Source organism: Linepithema humile, chromosome 1, assembly GCF_040581485.1.
Source record: "Linepithema humile isolate Giens D197 chromosome 1, Lhum_UNIL_v1.0, whole genome shotgun sequence".
NCBI lineage: Eukaryota > Metazoa > Arthropoda > Insecta > Hymenoptera > Formicidae > Linepithema > Linepithema humile.
In genome coordinates this window covers 37,570,972-37,593,765 of record NC_090128.1, presented here as the reverse complement: position 1 = coordinate 37,593,765, position 22,794 = coordinate 37,570,972, and the positions used below count along the sequence as shown (strand labels likewise).

At 30.6% G+C, this 22,794-nt stretch overlaps 5 protein-coding genes and 1 pseudogene across 5 annotated transcripts; all 6 read left to right on the top strand.

The window, feature by feature from the left end:
- Nucleotides 1-93: 93 nt before the first annotated feature.
- Nucleotides 94-3,676, top strand: LOC105667449 (odorant receptor 13a-like). The gene is made up of 6 exons (XM_067348261.1): nucleotides 94-119; nucleotides 287-1,123; nucleotides 1,340-1,439; nucleotides 1,559-1,669; nucleotides 2,612-2,767; nucleotides 2,956-3,676. Exons 1-6 carry the CDS (start codon nucleotides 94-96, stop codon nucleotides 3,004-3,006), a joined length of 1,281 nt encoding a protein of 426 aa, XP_067204362.1. The 3' UTR covers nucleotides 3,007-3,676.
- Nucleotides 3,677-3,711: 35 nt separating this feature from the next.
- Nucleotides 3,712-4,816, top strand: LOC137000770 (uncharacterized; annotated as a pseudogene).
- On the top strand, nucleotides 4,813-5,594 carry LOC136997451 (uncharacterized; the record flags this gene model as incomplete). The annotated part of the gene is made up of 2 exons (XM_067348256.1): nucleotides 4,813-4,975; nucleotides 5,113-5,594. Coding segments are annotated over 2 exons (381 nt in total), but the record flags the coding sequence as incomplete, so codon positions are not given.
- A 651-nt stretch (nucleotides 5,595-6,245) lies between these two features.
- LOC105667446 (odorant receptor 4-like) lies at nucleotides 6,246-9,290 on the top strand. The gene is made up of 6 exons (XM_012359249.2): nucleotides 6,246-6,744; nucleotides 7,084-7,520; nucleotides 8,014-8,113; nucleotides 8,244-8,354; nucleotides 8,434-8,589; nucleotides 8,797-9,290. The coding sequence occupies exons 1-6, from the start codon at nucleotides 6,382-6,384 to the stop codon at nucleotides 8,848-8,850; spliced, it is 1,221 nt and encodes a 406-aa protein (XP_012214672.2). The 5' UTR covers nucleotides 6,246-6,381; the 3' UTR covers nucleotides 8,851-9,290.
- A 38-nt stretch (nucleotides 9,291-9,328) lies between these two features.
- Nucleotides 9,329-12,985, top strand: LOC105667447 (odorant receptor 4-like). Its single transcript, XM_012359250.2, has 6 exons — nucleotides 9,329-9,742; nucleotides 10,347-10,783; nucleotides 11,946-12,045; nucleotides 12,123-12,233; nucleotides 12,344-12,499; nucleotides 12,649-12,985. Exons 1-6 carry the CDS (start codon nucleotides 9,380-9,382, stop codon nucleotides 12,700-12,702), a joined length of 1,221 nt encoding a protein of 406 aa, XP_012214673.1. The 5' UTR covers nucleotides 9,329-9,379; the 3' UTR covers nucleotides 12,703-12,985.
- A 672-nt stretch (nucleotides 12,986-13,657) lies between these two features.
- On the top strand, nucleotides 13,658-21,656 carry LOC105667443 (spatacsin). The gene is made up of 23 exons (XM_012359247.2): nucleotides 13,658-13,991; nucleotides 14,232-14,526; nucleotides 14,598-14,764; nucleotides 15,004-15,360; nucleotides 15,446-16,249; nucleotides 16,318-16,490; nucleotides 16,579-16,856; nucleotides 16,917-17,078; nucleotides 17,141-17,365; nucleotides 17,462-17,653; nucleotides 17,722-17,841; nucleotides 17,919-18,093; nucleotides 18,172-18,395; nucleotides 18,492-18,652; nucleotides 18,712-19,030; nucleotides 19,102-19,270; nucleotides 19,412-19,777; nucleotides 19,857-20,021; nucleotides 20,100-20,248; nucleotides 20,330-20,437; nucleotides 20,519-20,812; nucleotides 20,886-21,205; nucleotides 21,282-21,656. The coding sequence occupies exons 2-23, from the start codon at nucleotides 14,245-14,247 to the stop codon at nucleotides 21,481-21,483; spliced, it is 5,412 nt and encodes a 1,803-aa protein (XP_012214670.1). The 5' UTR covers nucleotides 13,658-13,991; nucleotides 14,232-14,244; the 3' UTR covers nucleotides 21,484-21,656.
- Nucleotides 21,657-22,794: the final 1,138 nt, after the last annotated feature.

Below are 22,794 nucleotides of genomic sequence, written 5' to 3'. Positions count from 1 at the left end.
CATTATTCAACAACTTCAGTTCTATTTTTCGCATGTTTGTCACTTCACATTTTACGTATTTTACATAAAAAAAATGTGTCAAAATTCAGAACAATGCAATCATCTTTAAGCAGTGCCGAGTAGTCACCTTTGGAAGTAACAATATGCAACTACAACTATACATCACAAACTATTTGATAAAATTGATTTTTCACAAGCGCGTGTTATCCTACTCCCTTTCTCAACAACGTTGCGAGTACTTGTGACGATCATGCGCAAATTTTCTACGGTCACCGTAATCGATTAGATGTATTCAGTTGCTCGCGCGCCTTCCACGGGGTAGTGTGGAAAAAATTGCAATGTGGCCTAATGTGCATTATAAGAAAGACGTAATCGATATATTAATGTGGAACCGATGGTTACTGCGAGTTCTCGGAGTTTGGCCACTGGTATACCCGGACACCACAAGAATCGAAAAGATTTTGGCAATATTTTCGTTCGCATTGTGCTGGACTGTACTCTCCTTATTTTTAATACTCACGAGCATGTACACCTTTTCGGACCGAAGTATTATGAGCGAAAAAATGAAGATGCTAGGTCCACTAGGTTACGTGTTCTTTTCAATGCTGAAGTATTTCTTCCTCGTCGTACGTCACAAGAGCATTCGACAATGCATTAAAATTCTCAGCGCCGATTGGTGCATGGTTAAAGAGGAATGTCACCGGAAAATCATGGTTAGAGATGCGGAGAAGGGACATTTGCTGTCCAAGTTTTGCATCGTGTTCATGTACTGTGGAGGTTTATCCTACAACACCGTGATGCCGTTCCTGTCGCAAGCACCTGAACATGAGCAGAACGTCACCGTCCGACCAATGGCTTATCTCGGTTTCGATATCTTATTCAATTTGCAATTAATGCCCGTTTACGTGTTCGCTTTTCTCCTACAATGTTTCACCGGCGTCGTCATGTTCAACATTACTACATCAGTGTGCTGCTTGGCGGCTATGTTCGTGGCTCACGCATGCGGCCAGATCAACATCGTGATAAGTCGTGTAAAGAACCTTGTCAAGAGCGAGCAAAATAATAATGTGAAGTTTGAACAAGGCATAGCGATTATTATGCAGCATCATGTGCGAGCGTTGAGGTGAGTACTCTACTACCTGTTGCTCTTCTTACTACATGACGAATTACTTACTATATTTTGATAATAAAAAGTATATACATAAGAATATATATTTTGCCGTTTATGAAAAATATTAAGCACACAGAAATCTGTTCAAAATATTTTTAGTCGATAAAAGTTTACGTCTGCTTTTAGTTTGTTGTATGTAGCAAAAAACTAGATTAAAAGATTTTGCAGATTTTCAGCAAACATCGAGGATACTTTGCGCGAAATATGTTTGGTCGAATTGGTGGGAACGACATTGATAATGTGTTTGGTAGAATATTCCTTGATGATGGTAATATCATAATTTCATATGTTCCAAACGCAGAGATTTTTAATATTATTTATCAATATTAATATTAATATATTTTCCGACCATAATATATAAAACAATACTATGTGTCATATTTACAGGAATGGAACAATAGCGATAGCATAGCAATCTTCACATACTTTTTTCTATTTATTTCATTTGTCTTCAATATTTTTATATTTTGTTATATCAGCGAATTATTAACAGAGCAGGTGCTTGTATTTAAATTTTATATATTATTAAATTGAATTAATTACGATAAACATAGATTATAACAACCAAAGTGCGGATGTCAAAGCGCATTTTATTATTAATCAGTACAAAGTAGTGATACCGATAAAAAATTACCGGAGAAATTTTCGATATAGCCGACATCCGTGCTTTGGTTCTTATAGCCTTTTTTCTGTTAATTTATTTTTGCTGTTATATAATAACACGTTATGCTATTAATTATGATAATTTCGCTAAATTTTAGTTGATTTTAAACATTTAAATGATATATTGATATATGTGCTGATGATTATGAAAGTGAAGCGCTCATATATTTTTGATATCTCAAATGACTTATTGTTAGATTGTTTTGAAAATTAATGATAAATCTTAAAAATTACTTAGAACAAAAAATATCAAATTTTATTCAGAAACAAATTAAAGATAAGCATATCTACAATATTTACACTTTATAGTAACGCGCAACGCGAATTAATCAATTAGAACACAGAAAAAAGGCCTCAAAAGTAAATAACATACCTCTTTTAAGAACAATTATGTGAATACATTTTCAACAATATTCTAGTTTTCTTATTCTCCAATAGCAGAATTTCCAATTCTAAAATCTCAAGAGCTTCAAAATATTCATTATATCATAAAATAGAAATTTGCCAGAGAGCGAGTGATTTAGACCACTGTCAAAATAAACATGAACTAAATTCTGTTTAACAATACAATTACCAATGCCATTAAACAGTTCAATTTTCAACTATTTTTCAAAAATAGCTCCACATTATTATAATGTGGATGTATCTAATACAGAATATAATAATATAATACATTCAATTTCTGAAGGTTTTTTATTTATTGTCAGTCTGCTTTCATAATTACTGGCACGTATAATTTGCTATCTGCAATTATATGAATATAAATTGAATATCTAGTGTAGCAAAGTCGGACATACTACGTATAAAATCGAATGGTACAAATTGCCGGGAAAGACAGCTCTTGATCTTATGTTGATGATTACTATGTCTCGTTATCCAATACAAATTACCGCTGGGAAATTAATAAGTCTCTCTTTTGCTAATTTTGGCAACGTAAGTACAATTTATCATTGAGTTTATAATATAAAGTTATATAGAATGTAGCTTATGTAAAGAGTTACAATATATAAAAGCGTAATTAACACATTCTAGACAGCGAATAGTAAAATTCAAATAAGTATAAAAATTTATATCCAACACTCAGATAGTAATAAAAATATTCCTTGTACCGCACTTTATAGGTTTTAAAAACTTCGCTTGCATATATGAACTTACTTCGAACTGCCATTTAATATATGCGAAATTATATATAGTCGTTCACACTGTCTCTAATCAAAAAACAATTTACGATAAATAAACATTTTTAAAATAAAAATATACGTATATTTATTAAATTATTTAATGATAAATAATACTAAAATGACACTGCATATCACAAATTATAATATACATAAATTTTTTAATTAAAAATGTAAGATTTGTTAAAAATAATTTAGAGATGTTTCATTTTGTTATTTGCATGTCTTCAGAAGATAATTATAATATAACTCATATAATTTAAAAGATAATATATTTATTTATAAAAAATTTCTAAAGCAATATTTTTTAATTTAATTTTTAGAGTTCCAAAAATTTGCTTGTTTTAAAATATAACATTTATCTTTCACTTTTTCACTTTTTCACGATTTTATATTTTCAGTACTAATAAGATTTTATTATTCGCTTAAAAAAAAAGAATTTGGTCAGTCAAGTGAAAAAAATATGCGGAAATAACACAGTTATAGTTTTAGATTCTTTAGAAATACTTTCCTTACATGGTTACGGTAACTTGCAACTGTGTTGCAGTAACTTGCAACTGTATCAATACTATCCTGCGACAAAATTGATTTTTCTAACGCGCACGCATACTATCTTTCTCCCTTCCTGTCTATACTTTGTTGAAAGCAACTGCAGTGATGCGCAATTCTTTTTACTGTCACTGCAATCGACAATACCAGTCGCTTACGCGCTTTTAAAACGATAGTATGGCCAAGATTGTTAATATCCTCTGGTCAAATGTGAACTGCGAGAGAAACATAATCAACGCATTAATGTGGAATCGATGGATTTTGGGAGTCCTTGGAATTTGGTGTATTCAGACACTTCGACAATTGAAAAAATTCTGGCGACAATTTCGTTTTCATTATGCTGGTCAGCACTCAGTTTTCTTCTAATTCCAATGGCTATCTACACTCTCTCAGATCAGAGTGTCATAAACGATAAAGTAAAGTTGCTGGATCCGCTAGGCTATGTAGTCACGTCAATGCTAAAATATTTCTTCCTGATAGTTCGTTATAAGAATATTTGGCAATGTATCCGCATTTTGAGTATCGATTGGCGCGTGATTCAGCAAGATCATCGGAAAATTATGATGAGAAATGCGGCAAAAAATCATGTGCTATCCAAATTCTGTATAGTGTTTATGTATAGCAGAGGCTTGTCTTATCGCATTGTGATGCCGATTTTTATCGCAAAGACCCAACGGCCAGCAAAATGTCACTGTCGACCCGGTGGCTTATCCTAGTTTTGATATCATTTTCAATTTGCATTTCACGCCAGCTTATGTGTTCGTCTTTTGCGCGTAATGCTTTTCCGGGATTGTGATGTTTAACGTCACCACGGCGGTGTGCTTGACAGCTATGTCCGTGGCTCGTGTCTGTAGCCAGATCGGAATCGTGATGGCTCGTGTGGAAAACTTCGTGAAGAACGTACAAAACAATAAGTTCCGAGCAACATATAGCACTCATTGTGAAACATCATGTGCATACATTGAGTTGAGTGCCTTCTTGGCAACTTGTTGCATATCATTGCTGAAAGAACTAACTGTGCTATCGATTGTGACTGTGTAAGCAGTTAAAGATACGTCAGTAGTAGATTACTAAAATACACATATGTGCATAAAGAAAAATAGAAAAAATCTTGACTTTAGAAATGTAAAGAAATTAAAAAATGTATGTAAATAAGTTTAGATTCTATTAGCTGCATTCATTAATTATTATAAAAAATAGATAAAGAAAAATTATAGCTTCCTGTAAAAATTTAACTCTTTTTAATTCATTAAATGGGATAATATTTATACTAGAAGATTTTGCAGATTGCATAGCAATTCTGACATATTTCTTTCATTGCTATCGTTTGTCTTTAACATTTTTATGTTTTGCTATATCGGTGAACAGCTAACAGAACAAGTGCTTATTTTTCAACTTTTAATAGCAGAGAAAAATAGATTATAATGTTGCTTATTATGAAAATTTGTGTAATGTATAAAAATCACACACATACACATATATAAAATACATAAATCACATATATGTATGTACCATGCAAATATGTAAAATTAAATATTTAATGTAATAAAGTCGGACACCCTTCATACAAAATCGAATGGTATCATTTACGAGAAAAAATTGCACTCGATCTTACATTAATGATCAGTATGTCCCATCATCCAATAAAAATTACGGCAGGGAAATTAATTAATCTATCCTTCTCTAGTTTTGGCAACGTAAGTACGATTTATTGTAACGTAGAAGACGGAAAGGTACGTTCGAAAATTATTACGACATATTTATTATAATTATAGATTTTAAAAATTTCAGTCGCATACTTAAATTTATTTCGAACTATCGTTTACGAATGAAACTCATTGATTACATGAGCATCAAAATGAGTGTTTATCAAACGAGTTTATGGCATTGCAAATATAAATTTTCATGTAAGTATATTTTAACAAAAATATTTCTTTTTAGACATATTCGTAAGAAGAAAATTATAATGTAATAATATCAAATATATATGTAACAGAAAAGATCAAATAAATTAATAATAATATATTTAAGTATCGTCTTAATATCTTTTTCATTTTATATTCACAATCATTTTTAACGTACTCAAATTTAATTCAAAATCACATTTTTATTTTTCAAAAATAAATGTGTGCACAACAGTTGCAGTCGACTGATACTGGCAGAAACGATATTGGGGCAATGTTAGAATTCTACTACCGATGCGATAATGATCACGATCACTGCGCCAGACTTATCATCCCAATATTAATATTGGCATGCAGTATTCCGCCACATCAAAAGTTATATAGCAAACATCGAGCCGACACTGTACTGATTACGAATCCCTGAGACATCAATATTAAATTTCTATGTATTCTTTTCTCGGTTTGTGTTGTTAATGCATTATCCACAAACCTCACATACATCACATACAATTAATTAAACAACTCCTCTTCGTTTATGTTTCGTAAAAGATATGATAAGCAATTTACCACTTTAGCTTGCAGAGAGAAATCAAAAATATAAACTACAAATAGTTTTTCCATTTCATCCAAACTATTCATTAACATATTTGGTTTCTCAAATAACTTATTGGATTCGGCTAAGTCAGAGCAAAATGTTAAAATGCCCTTTTGCTTTTCAACTGCCAAGTTTGTAAGGTATAACTTGCACGATCACTTCCTGATTAATTGCACACACACACACACGATCTGTCAGAATATCAGCGGACGAATGCCTGCAATGCTAGCACAAGCGCATGTCAGGCAACCTTGAAATCAATATCGCGTGTTCACCGCGTATAGTCTTCAACTGATAGTAGTGCACACGGTAGTAATAAACATGTCAAGTGTGCACGACGAACACGCGACGTCGCAAAACTCTAGCTATCAGCGAGATATTCGATATATCTTTAAGCTGAACAGTTGGATCCTAGGTTCACTCGGCATCTGGCCAATTGCAATCAGAGGAATCGGGCAACACGCATCTAAAATCGTGATAGTAATCTTCAATCTAGCATTAAGCTTCGCGATAGTGCCTTGCGCTCTACATATCATCTACGACGAGAAGGACATCACCATGAGACTGAAGCTGTGCGGTCTTTTAGCCTTCTGCCTCACCGCAATGACGAAGTATTGCATCCTCGCGATACGTCGTCCTAAAATACTGCGCTGCATCGAATACGTAAAAAGTGATTGGTGGCAGGTCGGTATAAACACGGAGCACGTGCAAAATTCATTATAAGATACTAAGAATCGGATTAAATAAGATGAAACAATAATGTGAATAAAGTAATTCCGCCTTTTTTTTCAAATAATTCGATCTTTTGGAGTTTAGATTCTTAGTGCATCTGTTTTATGTAATTATAGTGTGATAATTATATCATATTTAACATTGAGTAGTAAAAATTGAAGATACGGTTAATTAATTTCGTTTTTTTTTGTTAAAATGTAGATTTGTAAAGAAAAAGATTAGTGTGTTAAGTTAGCAAATAGTGATTACTACATTTCGTCTATCGGTAAATAAAAGATACTGATAATACAGGTGACATTTAGGACTGATCGTGAACTGATGCTAAAGTACGCTACCACCGGTCGCAATTTAACGATAATCGGCGTATCTTTCATGTACATCGCCGGCATCATTTATCATATGATTCTGCCGTTTTGTTCGGAACATAAAATAAACAATCAAACCATCAGACCACTCGTGTATCCGGTTTATAGTAAATTTTATCAGTCTCAAATTAGCCCAATATACGAACTCGTATACGTAGCGCATTGCATGTGTGGATACACTATATATTCGGTAACAGCCGGTGCGTGCGGATTAGCCGCTCTGTTCACCACTCACGCCTGCGGCCAGATCCAAATGATCATAGCACAATTGGAAAATCTCTTAGACGGTGACAAGTTCGAGCAAACCCTCAACGTTCAACAACGAATCGCTGCCATTGTGAAGGGCCACGTTCGAGTAATAAGGTGTGTAATACCTTTAAAATTGTTGTATATATAAAAATTGAAAAATACACTTTGTATCAATTTGATCCTAAAATAATTTTTAAAAAATCAGGATTATTTAATAATATACTAACAATTTCATTTTCATATAGTGCAGTCTATAGTTCCATATACACATAATTATTTTAGCAAAAAAATAATTTTACTATTTTTAATTTGATTTAATACTAAAAAGTTTAACTGCGTAAGTCTCTTCATGTAATTTGTTTCATTATTATTACTTTGTTGCACAAAAAATATAATAAAAGAATAAGTGCGCAACAGGTGGTCTCAGCAAGCCTTCAGTACGTTCTCGTAGATTATTATTCCGTTGCACATGTCAGATTGTAGGTACAGTTATAGGCACAAGCTTACTTCTATCATACAGCAAAACATATAATTACATGGCTAATATCATAAAATTAAAGAGAATATATTGTGATTTTTTTTCAAAAACTAGAATAACTTCTTACAGATTTGCGGCCGTTATCGAAGAAGTTTTACAAGAAGTGTGTTTAGTGGAGTTCGCTAGTTCTGTCTGCACTATATGTTTGCTCGAATACTACTGTATAGTGGTGCGTTAGTATATATAAAAAATTTAAAAAAAAATTATATTAAAAAAAAGAATACTTTTAACGGCAAATCCTGTACAATTATAGATATTTGCTTACAATACGCAATTATTTATGTTTTGTTATTTGTTAGGATTGGCAAGCGGATGATAGAATTGGTTTAACGACTTATTTCATGCTGTTTGTTTCGTTTTGTTTTAATATATACATATTATGCTATATTGGCGAGCTTCTTATGGAAAAGGTATATTTTTGTTTCACTGATTATACAATGCTTAATTTAGATGTTCGCACTGAATAATCATTTGTGATAAATGTTGCAGAGCAGTCAAATTGGATCGATATGCTATATGATTAATTGGTATGAATTGTCACCAAAATCAGCTCGCAGTTTTATATTGATACTTGCCATGTCTGGCCATCCTATAAAAATCACTGCTGGTAGAATGGCAGATCTGTCACTGACAACTTTTGGAAATGTAAGGCGCTATATACGTTTCATTGTGCACTACAATTCTAATTTTATCTTCAAAATTGAAATAAAACTCACAATAATTTTATAACAAATAACTAAAAAATTGAAAAACTATTTCACGATTCTTTTACATAATAATATTTCATTTAAAAATATGCAAACAGTTAAAGCATACCTGTAAAATCATATTACTTTAACATATTTTTTTTAGGTACTAAAGACTAGCTTGGCATATCTGAGCTTCCTACGAACATTAGTAATGTAAATATAATTCGAATTATGTGACATATAAAAAATTATTTTGAATTCAAAGCTAGCATATCCATTAAATGTAAAATTATCTTATATATTATAATACACATGAAATAACATCATGTTGTTATCAGAATGTGTATTTATAATCACTTTCCGTTTCTTTTTTCCATTGCCGAAATCAATACATTAGAAAAACAATTTCTATTTTTTGACATTTAAATAAAACAAAAAATGTTAATACCTGTAAATACCTTTTTTCACTAAAACTTTGCGTTAGTTTACGTTGTAAAATTTCTCAAGGAATCAAATTTGGATAAAATTGAACAAAGTAAAGATGATTCCTGAATTTAGATCCGTCGAAATGTACAGCACACCGTGCATGACTACTTCTCGGTGGATCGCACGCACACAATCTGTCAGAATGTCTATTAAGAAGCGGAAAAATGTTTCAAGCGCAAGCGCACGTCCGGCAGCTTTGCAATCAATGCCGCGCGTCTTGCTACCTCGTGCAGTCTTCAGTGGAATCTGTCATCGCAAACATGGGAAACTCAGGTGTGGAATATACAACGTTGCCAAACGCAAATTATCAGCAAGACATGCAATATGTCTTTAGACCATGCAGTTGGATTCTTGGTTCAATTGGCATCTGGCCACTCGCGATTCGCGGAATCGGGCGAAATATATCCAAAATAGCGATAATAATCTGCAATTTTGCATTAAGCTTCGCGATAGTGCCCTGCATCCTACACATCGTCTATGATGAGAAAGATCTCAACATAAGACTGAAGCTCTCCGGTCTGCTAGGCTTCTGCCTCATGTCGATGATGAAGTATTGTGTTCTCGCGCTACGTCGGCCCAAAATAATGCGCTGCATCGAGCATGTGAAGAGTGATTGGTGGCAGGTTAGTACATGAAATGCAGTACGGAATCGACAAATCTAATTTTTCATAAAGTATTGATAAATGCTAGTTCTTCATTCTTTTGCAACCGCGAGAAATTAAAGTGATCTTGATTTTGCAATTATCTGATTTCTTAAAACAACGAACTCCATATCTGCATATTATCAGTTTATTTAATATATATAATGTCATTGTTATATAATTTTATCACTCTATTTTCATCTGTAATATGTTTTGAGTGTCAAAAATTAGCGTTGCAACAGAATATACTTTCGTTAGCTGATGTCAATTCACTTACAGTTGCGCATGACTTTATTCGCAAGACACGACTGTCTTAATTAAGAGTTTTCTTTTCTTATCAAGATTATAATATAAATTATAATTTCTTTAATTAAACAATAGTGCTAAACTAGATTTGCACGTATCGACAAAATACATTTTAAAATCTAATTCAAAAGTCTTAAATACTTTTCCGCTCGTTGATCATATGTATTAAAGCAGATCTTGTGATATTGTGTTTTAAATAATTTATTACACAATTTATGATAAATGGTGATTACTGTCTCTCATCTCTTGGTAAATAGGGTTACTAGCAATACTGTGACAGGTGAAATTCAGCTCCGACCGCGAACTTATGCTGAAGTACGCTGGCATTGGTCGTAAACTGTCTATAATCAGCGCGAGTTCTATGTACATCGCCGGTTTCATTTACCACACGATTTTGCCGTTTTGTACTGTGCATGAAGTCAACAACCAAACAATCAGACCACTCGTGTATCCAACTTACAGTAAGTTTTATCAGACCCAAATGAGTCCCGTATACGAAATAGTGTATTTGGCCCACTGCGTGTGTGGATACACCATGTACTCGGTCACGGCCGGTTTGTGCGGACTGGCAGCAATATTCGTCACTCATGCATGCGGTCAGATCGACATAATCGCATCTCGACTTGAGGATCTTTCACAAGGCAAAAACTTCGAGAAATCATCGAATGTTAACCAACGAATCGCAAACATCGTGAAAAGCCACGTTCAAGTATTGAGGTAACATATTGATATTACCGCGTAATACGTTAAAATATTTAAGTTCTTTTTAATAAGCTTATAATAATATATTAATATAAAAAATTAAAAACTATTTCAAACTTAACTATTAAGTTATTTTTTAGTTATTTTAAATTATTTTATTTTGAGCCTATATTAAAAGATACGTATATTGTATATTTTATAATAAAAAAAATTTAATTTTTACGCATTTATCTAATTTAAAATTAAATAGTTAATGTTACGTTACGTTAATGTCGGCACCATTTTATATTATATTCATCAAAACGCTGAAACTTTTATATCCTTAACTTCCGCTTCAATCTTGAAATATTTTTATTGCATTGTCAAGAGTGTTAGAGTATAAATAAAAAATGAATCTAAAAAAATAAAAAACAAAAAAAACTTTAGATGAATAAAATAGCGAAAACTTAACTGAATAAATTTTTATCACTTGTTGCACAATGAGACGGATAAACAGGTGTGTGCAACAGGTGTATATAACAGACTTCCAATGCACTTGAGTGGTAGTAGTTATACTTAAGCACGAACTGTGAGCATGCGCTATCGTTCACGTGTACTTACATATACATATATAAACGCGGATTTTATGCGACAAGTAAGATACATATAAAAATTAGATAAAAATGTTTAATTTATAATAATATAAAAATTTTAATAACGTATATTTTAATAACGTATATTTTTCCATGTAGTTGCGATAATTATGATATTTATTCCGAGTTTAAAGACTTTATCATGATAAATTTCGTGTCCAAAGTTTACAAAGAATTAAAAAATTGTAGTCTTTAATTTCTTATCAGTCACAGTTTTTTTCCCAATAAGAAATTTTTTAATAAGTAAAAAAATTCTTAAAATAGGCTAAGTGGAAATTTGACAAAGCAAGATCAGATTTATATAAATGGATAAACTTTTGTTTTATGTGCTAATTTTCATCTAGTTTGACGTCAAGTTTTATCGTGAAATGCAACAAAACGAGAATAGAAAAAGAACTTTTTTATTTAGATTTTTTTAATTTTTATTAACTATTTATTAAACTATTGCAAAATGATAAAATTCAATTTTTCTTAAAAAAGAGAAAATAAAAATGGAACTTATAAAGATCAGCTTATTATGTGCAAATAATAGCAGACTGTTTCAGATTTTCGGTAGCCGTGGAAGAAATTCTACAAGAAGTATGTTTACTGGAATTCGTCAGTTCGATATTCACAATGTGCTTGCCTGAATACTATTGTATAGTGGTACGTTAATACACGTAAAAAATAATTTATTTCTAGGAAATTTTTTAAAATTATAATCGTTATTTATAATTTGATAGGATTGGCAAGATAGTGATACAGTTGGATTGACGACTTATTTTTTACTTTTTATTTCATTCTGCTTCAATATGTATATATTATGTTACACTGGCGAATTGCTCATGGAAAAGGTATATTTGACTCTTCAACTTTTTAATGTCGATTGCAAGAATCAAGTTAAACTAACAGAAAAACCAGATCAAACCTATTGTGAAATACATTTTCATGGATAACATTTCAGAGCAGCCAGATTGGATCAATGTGTTTTATGATAGATTGGTATCAATTGCCGCCAAAATCAATTCGCAGTCTAATTTTAGTAATTGCAATGTCCAGCCATCCTATAAAGATTAGTGCCGGCAATATGTTTGATTTATCATTGGCAACTTTTGGAAATGTAAGAATTATAGATTATTCATATATTATTATACTCGTAATAATTTTAAATAATTTAAAACGCACATTTATATAGATTTATATAGAGCTAAGAAATTAAATGGTTAAAAAAAAATAAATATATTATATTACCGTAACTTTTTTTATTAGGTACTCAAAACAAGTTTAGCGTATCTAAGCTTCCTTCGGACATTAGTAATGTGAAATAATTGAAATACTATGGCAGATGTGTAAAAGGACAATCTTAAATGTGCCGCCTCCTATCAGCGTAGAATTTTTATAGATCAATATAACATTTTAATGAGATAACTAATTTTCAATAAAATACATTTCTTATTATATATTCTTAAAAAACCCGATTGTGTTTTGAAAAGCTTCCTTTTAAAAATTATATAAATTTTATTTATATAATATTTTTTTAATCTTTTACAGTGTATTGTATATGATAAAAATACATTTATTTCACATTATGGATCATTGAAAAAAAGGAAAAATTAAATATAATATTGAATTGGGTAATTCTCTCGATATGATAGCGTAAGAGCACGAAACATTTACTATTGGCCAGCACAATGAATCTATCATTTTATATATTACATAAGTATATGTACCATTATAAGAACACATGTTCTGTGCACAAGAATCTATGAAATGCGAAATGTAGAAGATTTATTTTTGTCGCATGTCGCTACGTCAATTTTTGACCCAGTTATTAGATTTCAAAGTTTATGAATAAACACAACGTATGTGTATACGTGTACATATGTGTGACACACATAATTGTCGCGTAATCATTCTTATTGTTAGTATTACTTACTGCTATGACGATATTACGACCAGCTGATCAGCTGACAGGGTTGAACAGGGTCAACTGGGGTATGTTGTTATCTTGTCAGCTAACTCCAACATCGGGATCACTCGAGAAGAATAGAATAAACACACACAGATGCACGCATGACACACCACACACAATTCTATATCTTTTTTTTCGAAGAAAAAAAAATAAAAAAGATAAAATAAAATAAAACATACAAAATTTTTAACCTAACAGTATCCGACCTTATCCGACCACAGTATTGCTAATGTCTACATGTCATTTCACGTAGTGGCGAAACCATGAACAATTACATCAGCTGATCGCTATTGTTACCGATGGTCGGTAAAGTTTACTAATGTCGGAGAAACAAGATTGACTGGTGCTTTTTATAAACATAGGATGTAACCGAAATGTTGATTATATTTCAAATAAAAACTTGTGTAGATAAATAATTATATTCTTTGTGAACGTTTATGAGAGTGTGAATATAATATGTCAATAACTGTGTTTTAGTTTTTCCAATAGTGCGTTTTTATTTTATTCTAACCTATCTTTTGTTATATTGGTCTACATTTTATCAGATTTATCTTGTGTAAAAATTTATTTAATTTCTTTAAAATTCAACTATGCGAAAAGATATATGCCTAAAATATGTTGTAAAATTGTGATAAACTGTGTAAGTATATTTTGATAACATTAATATAATGTGATAATCAAATGTGATTGAATAATTCTGTGTAATTTTTAACAAAGAACTTTTTTGATAAAAAAAAATCATGGTTATTATAAAAATGTAAAAATTTTTCTTTCTACATATCATCTTTTAATATTTATTAAACAAATATTATAACTTTCTTAAGATATTGGTACATTAAGTATTAGTAAATTTATATAAAAATTATATTGTGTTACATAGCTACTACAGCAAAATGGCTGAGAAAAAAATTGTGGGAGGTGTTCCTGTGGAATGTCTAACTGGACAATCAGCTGCAATATGGTCTGGTTGGCGGACATTGGGCGACAGAGAACTTGTGAGAGAAGCCTCTGCCAAAGGAACTCATATAAAACTAGCTTACAAATGTCTTGCATACAGAAGGCATTGCTCTGTAGAGCAAGCATGTATATATTTCAACAAAGAAGTAGAAAATTGGATCAATGAATTACTAAATAAAAAACAAATTTATAGAGCTTCGCATATATTAAAGAATACGGTATGCTATATATGACGTATATTTTATACCTTTTAATGATAATTGTTAATTATAAAATTATTTGTTTTTAGGGAAAAGACTCTGTGGAATATATTTTTGCTGTTTCCATGAAAAGCAAAGATCCTCTCTTAAGAAATTATTTATGTGAATATATGATAAATGTTAATAGATTTGAGACTGAACATGTTGCTGCATGGAATATTGTCAAATCTGTTACACAGTATGAGGAAAAATACAAGTAAGTTTATAAAATTATACACGATATGTTATTTTTTGTACAAGTGTTCTCTTCAACAATTAGTGGCGTTTTGAAACTACATGTGTAACTAATTTGTTAAAGTAAATATATAACTTTAAAACACCACTAATTGCCAATAAATGACATTTACACACAAAAAATATCATTTTTAGACATACTGTAAAATATATATCACTTATATAATAAGAAAAAAATTAAGAAAAATTTTTTTGTTGTAGAATTCAAAGCTCATTAAGTTCTAATATATGTATAGATGATGTAATGAGATTGTCACAGAATGTTAAACAATGCTTATGCACTGAATTATATTTTTCTTTGAATGACCCAAAGATTTTGGGAAATGTGTCAAATATGATTTTATGGGATTATTTATTATCTAACAATAAAAGTAATATATTGAAGCTATGGATTGATGTCAGATATAATCCAAATAGCTTGCAGAACTCAGATAAAATTGAGAATCATTTAAAAGTGTTATTTGCCAATCTGAATATTACATCAGATATGGTTGAATATATAGATTCATCAAACGCTAGTAATCTGGTAAAAAATTTGATTCAAAATCATTTATGTAGGTATGTATAATAGTTACTTGACATATACATATTTTATTGATAGAATATATATTATAAAAAAAAATATATAAATTTATTATTTTAGATATGGGATATATAAGAAAGAAGAAGAAAATAATTTTAAATTATTATTAAATCGTTGCTTTGCTTGTGGCATTACACTGGAAAAACTCAGTACGATATTATCTTTATCATCTTGCAACATTGATAAAACGAGATTCTTACAAACCATTGATCAACAGTCGTGCCTTACATATTGCTTGCAAAAATATACTCAAGAAGATATTACAAAATTTGCAGAATTATTCAACGTATTAACTGATATGTGTAATATTCAAAATAATTATGAAGATGCATTAATGCATGGAATCATTGAATCGATTAATTGTCTCTCCGATGATTTTAATGTCTTTCTGAAAAATGATTATTTAATAAGTTTAACATTAATATTTTTACGATTATGGCAAATGAGGAGTGAGTTATGTAATGAAAGAAACATTTTAATAGAAAGTAAAATAATAAGAGACATATTTACGAACAAAATTGTTTTAAAATTTGGTACACATGTTATGTCGCAAGAAGTTCTTCAATTTATACTCACGCAAATACCGATTCTACAATATGTCATTGAAGAGCAAACTAAAAAAGATGATATTACGATGTACGAATTATTGGATGGTTATAAAAATCTGAATATAAAACTCTTATTTAAATGGCATTTCAAAAATGAATCTATACCCACTTTCACAAGCGAGAATCTTATTAAGAAGTATGGACACAAGGAAACATTGACATATAATTATTATTTAAAAGAAAGTAGACCTAATATAGCTGCACATAGTTTAAAACATGCTCAAGCCAAATTACTTGGAAACATATCTTCCCAAGGGTTCGTATTTGCGATAAAAATTTGTTATTTTACAAGTATTAGTATCAACAGCTCAAATATAATTTTAGGAAATCCAAAGCGGCCTTACACGCACATATTCTTGCTTTGAGAAATTTAGATAAAGCTGATATTGTATGTAGTTGTATTGCCTTTATTGAATTACTGAGAATTGATTCGAGCAACTTGCGATTACACGTTAATATAGCGAAATATGTACAGGAACAATTAAACATCTCTATAGGTGAAGTATTTTCTATTTTACGCAATTGATACATACAATATTTAAGAATAGAGACATTTGTAAGTACATAACGTTGTTTATTTCACAGGGAACTTATTGGAAAATGTGGTGTATAAGAACCAAACTGATTTAAAGACTGTGATATCCTATCTAGAACAAAGCTTCCAAAAACTTTTGCTAGATAAGACTTTGATTACTAATAACGCGCGATTTGTGGAAGCATTAAAGACATGGGACATTATTGTACGCTTTGCACATGTTCACAACTGCATGCTGCCCAGTGCGTTGCTAAAACACTTAGCAGATCATGATTTGTGGTTCGAATTTGTTGCAGTTAGTCATATATTTGCTTACCCCACGAAACAGGTATGTTTAAACATAATTATACTGATTAATGTACAATTTATTGATCTAATTATGCAATAGGTACTGGAATATGCCAAATTGTTCAATAATGTGAGCAAACGAGAGCATTTGCTAACGTGTTTAAATAATAATAGACTCAACAAGTCTCCATCGTGTAATGAACAGAGATTGAAATCCCGTGATACTAAATTATTACACAGCAAAATCGGTGAACAACAAAATGTAAGATTGCTATTGCTTGTTAAGAATGTTAATTTTTATATATAAATAATATCATCTTCTAGGAATCTCCAGCGTCTAGTTCATCCATATCCGAAGCTGATATTGATGCAACCGGTGTAATTAATGCAGAACATATTTCTAATAATTACTTCTTGACTTCCTCAGATAATAATTTATGGTTAACCATATTGAATTGTCACCAAAGTCAAGATCCACCTGGAGCATTGATCAATGCATCTCGTTTACAGCTAAGGCCCATATTGACTATTTTAGCTACATGTTATGAGGTATTATTTTACTTTTATAATTTTGATAACACTAAATTAATAACATTTTTTTTTTTTATATTTCTTTATGCAATTCAAATATTTTATTATTTACAGCCGTCATCAGTGGCAGCATATTGTTATTGTTGGATGGCGATATCAACAGAGAGAGAAGATATACTTCTCGATTACACGGAGTGTTTAGAGCAACAAATATGGCCATCCGATAAAGTATCGGAATTACTAAATAAAATGATTAAATATGGTTTTATTAGTACAGTTAACCGCGCTTACAAAATTTTTATGCCTGTAAGTTTAATTTAGCGTAATGACAACGAAAGTTCTTCGTGGTATTGACTGGTATTAATATTTTGCAGGATAGCATTTTGAATCCATTCTTCGAGTTTCTGATGCAAGCAATTACTTACGGTGAATTCAAGGAAAATCAACAGCATTTAATAGAATTTAAATCACAATGTTCTTCACTTAAAAGTAATGTATGTATATCACATAATGAAATGCTTCTAATTTATCAGTTTACACAGCATCAATCATGGTTTTAATTTATTTTTAGAGAATTATGGACTGGGACAGTGCCCATTTCACGTATCTGAAAAACTTGTATTGGGTTGCTGCTGTTGCAATCCGATGCATTGTTACAGCACTCGGCTATGGCTTTCAGAGTACGTCATTACGAGTAAAACTTTTCGAAACGCTAATAAAATGTAACTTTTCTGCAGATTTACCAGGTAAAATATACATATAACTCTCAATTTGTACTGTTAAATAATAAGAATAATTTGTAAGACTTATTATATACGTTACAGGTGCAGTACCGGATTTTCAATGTTTACTGGATATAACAAAAATTCTGCAGAAGACTGACGTAACATTAAATTTTAAAGCCGTTACCATGATTGATAATGCGCATAACTTTGACACAGAAATTCAAAGATGTATTAACGATTTAATAGCAATAAAAAATTACAGCACAGCCTTAGAAATAGCATGCAGTGCTGGATTAAATTCGTCTGAAATCATATTAGCGCAAGTAATGTTTTACGATATTTTTTGGAAACTATATATATATATATATATATATATTGTGCATTTTTCTTATAATATAAATTTGCAATTTTATTTTCAGTCTCGGAATACTTTTAAACAATCTATAAATGGGGATGGCCAAGTTAATTCCGCTTTCTGGATGCAATGTGCTCAGGATTTCAAGAAATATAATGTTCCTCCTCAATTGGCAGTAGAATTTCTTGTCGAACATGCCGAAAAAGTTATCTCGCACAAAGAGAGGTTAATATCTCATATAACGCAATGTTAATTATGATACAAATTACTAAGCATTTTTTTAGGTATGAAGTCTTAAAATTGGCTTACAAAACTTTGAAAAACACCGAAGTGGAACAACAAACTATTGATACTTTGGAGATGGCAATGTGGAAATCGTGTATTTTAGCTGAACCTGAAAATATACAGTTCAACTATAATGATCATATTTTTAATAAATTAAAAACGGAGTTACTGTCTGGTTTAGATAAATTACAAGTTACCTGTTCTTTAACGGATGAACATGAGAAAAACTCTGCAAAAAATTTAATAGACAGACTAATTAATCTGGGCAAGTTAGATACTGCTTTACGAATAAGCACGATTTTCAATTATAATCATAAAGTAAGAATCATCCTTTAATTTTTGTAATTTAAATATATAGATAAGACATTAAAGATACAATTGTTTTGTAGGATTTGCAAATATTGATGCTGTGTTTAAGTCTAGCAGAAGGTGAAATTTCACCAGCGGAGTTAACTGTGCAGCAAAGGAGTCTCTTGGAAGAAACACATAAGAACAAACAACAAAAATATGGCATATTGCGTAATCGCGGCCTGCAAAGATTATCTTCATCATCATCTTGTATGTTTCACTACTTTTTTATAATCTTCTCATAATATCTTTCTTATTATTATTATTATTATACTTTAATGATTTAAAAATACTTTTTGATCTTTCTATATAACCAACATATTAGAACTGTTACACATTTTATTTTTGCAGTAAATACGATTTCGTCGATTGTAGAACCTAGCAAAACAAACGATACAAAGAACACTAGCAATTATCAACTCCAAATGGAGTGCATTTCTATCTTAGAAAAATTATTGGAGGTTCTTACACACGGAAATGAGATATGCTTGAGAATTGTTTTATGTTATAAACTCGCTGCACGCCTGGGGAAGACATATCAATCACTGCTCATGTTGAGCAATCCAATCAAATTTTTACAGGAAGTTATAGAAAGTAATATTGAAAGCAAGTTCGAAACTGCTAATAATATAATAATGGCTTACAAAATTAAAACGGAAGAAGTAGCAGTATTTCTTACCGAAAATATTGCAACGCACATAAATCGTGCCATAGAAGGTAATTATGAAAATTATCACTTATTTTTCAACAAATTGATTGTCTCAATATTGAAAATAATCATATCATTAACTTCAAGATGGACAGGAGGATTTAATTTTTATGTGGGGCTACTCCATGAACACACACTTTCATTTAATAATGGAGCTTTGTAGTGACACTTCGTTATTAGGCTTAAAATTATTGAAAACAGCACAATCAATGCTGGGAAGATACATTAGTACTCATGATGAAAAACGAAATGGTAATTCAACTATACTTTTTTGTTTCAATAATCTTTTTAAATATATATATATATTAACTTCTGTATATTGCGTTACAGTTTCAGCATTGAAAACGATAGTGGAACTATTAATAAGAGCCCACGATTGTTTCACGGCTTCTTGTAACATGGAAGGAATAGCGTCAGTATTACGAAAATGTCAGAACCTCGCAAACATGTTACAAATGTTAAAACATTGGGCACTATTGGTATGTAAATTAATATGGTACCAATTGTCATTGTCTTCAAAACATTTAGCACTTTATTTAAGTTCTGATTTGTATTCCTAGGTACGTCTTATAACTGGTGTTGGTCGATTTACTGAAATGAATTATATATTTCAAATCTTGAAGGAAAACGATCAGTTTGAGTCTTTATTGGGACAAGGCTTGGATAAGGTACTTTTATTCACATGTGATAGAAGTCAAGTGGAAATCCATATTTCATATTAAAAATATGTATTTTTTTTAATTTGTTAGGTACCAGGTCTAAAAATAGCACTGCTCGAATTTTTGAAGCGTCATTGTTCAGAAGATAAAGAATTGTTTACATTAGTGGCGCTTCATTTTCGTTTGTACTACGAAATCGCACTCATGTGGGAAAACGAGGCAAAGGAAGTAATCACGACATTAATCTCTGATGCAATACGAGAATGCGGAAAAGGCGTAACTGGTATTCCAATAGAAATAAAATTTACTCGGAATGATAATGTTCATAGACAATTGCAATTAGCTATTACTAACTTTACCCACGCTACACAATATTATTTGCAGGTAAAAAGAATAAAATAAAACTAGCATATGTATTTCAAATAAGAACCGTCAAAAAAATTTATTTTATTTCTAGGATAAAAAATTAAATCTTGCTAATAGGTGTTCTCATCAAGCCCAACTTGTCGCCGTACAAATCTCATTACTCAACTCGATACCACAAAACCAACAAGCAGTGTGTCTGCTAAATTTGAAAAGCGATGAGATAGATAAAATATTGTCTCGTATTTTAAACTTTCCTCAAGCTCTTATTGTTACTCGCGCTTACAATTATCATGCAGATTGGGCTAATCTTATTTATCACCACTGTATTCTTAAAGGGGAAACAAAATATCTCAAAGAATTCATGACGGTAAACAGCCTGACGCCTATGATTGTGCAGGATTGTGCGCGTAGGTGAGTTTAACACAATTTATACATTATTTAAAATGAGGTTTACATATAAATAATTAAATATTATTCCTCTTTTTAGATATAGATTGGAAAAGAGTATTAATCATTCCATGACAGATAATATGAGAATTCTCGTGTCTGAACTATCAGATATTGAATGTAAATACATGCTAGCTAGTCAGCTTGGCTTTAAAAATATTGTAGAAGAAATGCTCAATAATCCTATAGTGGGTTCCTATTTAAAAGACACAATTTGGAGAAAAGGATATACTGCTCCATGATATAACTTGTTTTGCGGAAGAACAAAATTTAATTATCATCTAATAAGGAACACTGCAAATCTTAATATTATCATAAATTTGTACTTGTACATTTTATTATTTATATTATTAGAACATAAAACATTACGCGTGTTACACGCTAATATTGGCAATAAAAGAAATTAATTATTAAATTTATGAAAGTACTTTATATATTTCCTTATAATCATCAACTTTTCAATATCAACCAGTTTACACTTTAGACCATTTCTTTGTATAAAATATAAGATTTTTTGATCCATTGTAGTAAAGAAAATATGAAAATTTTAAAATGCTAGGCCTGCCAAATTTTATAGTATAAAATTCCAATGCTTAAAATTTAATAAAGTATAGATTTGAACATTACAAACCATTTCTTTATTTAAAATATAAAGTTTTAATGCATTGCAGTAAAGTTTTAGGCCTACCAAACAATATGACATAAGATTCTAAGGCATAAAAATGAATAAAATGGATATAATCTATAACATTTGATGGGTTAGAATTTTAAAATGTACATTTTTTTTGTATGTATCCTAAATTAAAAATTTTTAAAGATCAGTATCAGATTCAGCAGCTCAAAAACAAAAAAACATATCGTGTTTGCTTGCCATTCTGCGGGCCAAACTTGGCCCATTTTACCCATTCTCCTTACTAGATTTTGAAAAGGTGCAACAGTTGTATAATAATCATAAATAGACTTTCTTACAATTAGCATTTTTATTTTTTTTCTAAAAGACTGACTAAATTTTTTATTTCTAATATTGTTAAAATCATACCTTTACCTCGTACCACTGTGCTCCTAATTTGAAAAAAAAGTTATAAAAAATGTTTGTTCAATGTTTGATATTCTGTAATGATTTATTGTATTTAAAGAAACTATATTGTGTAACATTCGACGTCGACGGGAAATCCTCTTTTCACAATTTATTGTTAATATACGAGCCTAAAGACACATTTTATTTATTTTTTATTATTTTAAATATACATATTACCCTGTTTTTCTGTTGTATTAAAAAAAATGTAGGGCTTTATTGCGCGCCAATAAACTTCTATCGAACTAACACAAAACACATTGATTTGTTTAAAAAAAGTTTTAAAAGTTTTAAAAGTACTGTTCCGTTGCCGACATTAAAGCTACAGTATAATCTCAATTATATGTTTATTTGTTTCGCGTGATATTATTAACACAAGAATATACAATTGTATAAAAAGCAAATTTAATTTAAAAATTTTATCAAAGTGATTATGACACTATGCTGCACCTGAGAGACATTTTTACTCCATTCGATA

Excerpts from the sequence above, each read along its gene's own strand:
- LOC105667449 (XM_067348261.1), top strand. The coding sequence starts at position 94 with ATGCAATCATCTTTAAGCAGTGCCGA. Across the intron at positions 1,124-1,339 it reads CATCATGTGCGAGCGTTGAG|ATTTTCAGCAAACATCGAGG; the intron begins GTGAGTACTCTA and ends AAGATTTTGCAG. Across the intron at positions 1,440-1,558 it reads TAGAATATTCCTTGATGATG|GAATGGAACAATAGCGATAG; the intron begins GTAATATCATAA and ends TCATATTTACAG.
- LOC105667446 (XM_012359249.2), top strand. The coding sequence starts at position 6,382 with ATGTCAAGTGTGCACGACGAACACGCGACGTCGCAAAACTCTAGCTAT. Across the intron at positions 6,745-7,083 it reads TAAAAAGTGATTGGTGGCAG|GTGACATTTAGGACTGATCG; the intron begins GTCGGTATAAAC and ends CTGATAATACAG. Across the intron at positions 8,114-8,243 it reads TCGAATACTACTGTATAGTG|GATTGGCAAGCGGATGATAG; the intron begins GTGCGTTAGTAT and ends GTTATTTGTTAG.
- LOC105667447 (XM_012359250.2), top strand. The coding sequence starts at position 9,380 with ATGGGAAACTCAGGTGTGGAATATACAACGTTGCCAAACGCAAATTAT. Across the intron at positions 12,046-12,122 it reads CTGAATACTATTGTATAGTG|GATTGGCAAGATAGTGATAC; the intron begins GTACGTTAATAC and ends ATAATTTGATAG. Across the intron at positions 12,234-12,343 it reads GCGAATTGCTCATGGAAAAG|AGCAGCCAGATTGGATCAAT; the intron begins GTATATTTGACT and ends ATAACATTTCAG.
- LOC105667443 (XM_012359247.2), top strand. The coding sequence starts at position 14,245 with ATGGCTGAGAAAAAAATTGTGGGAGGTGTTCCTGTGGAATGTCTAACT. Across the intron at positions 14,527-14,597 it reads CGCATATATTAAAGAATACG|GGAAAAGACTCTGTGGAATA; the intron begins GTATGCTATATA and ends ATTTGTTTTTAG. Across the intron at positions 14,765-15,003 it reads CAGTATGAGGAAAAATACAA|AATTCAAAGCTCATTAAGTT; the intron begins GTAAGTTTATAA and ends TTTTTGTTGTAG.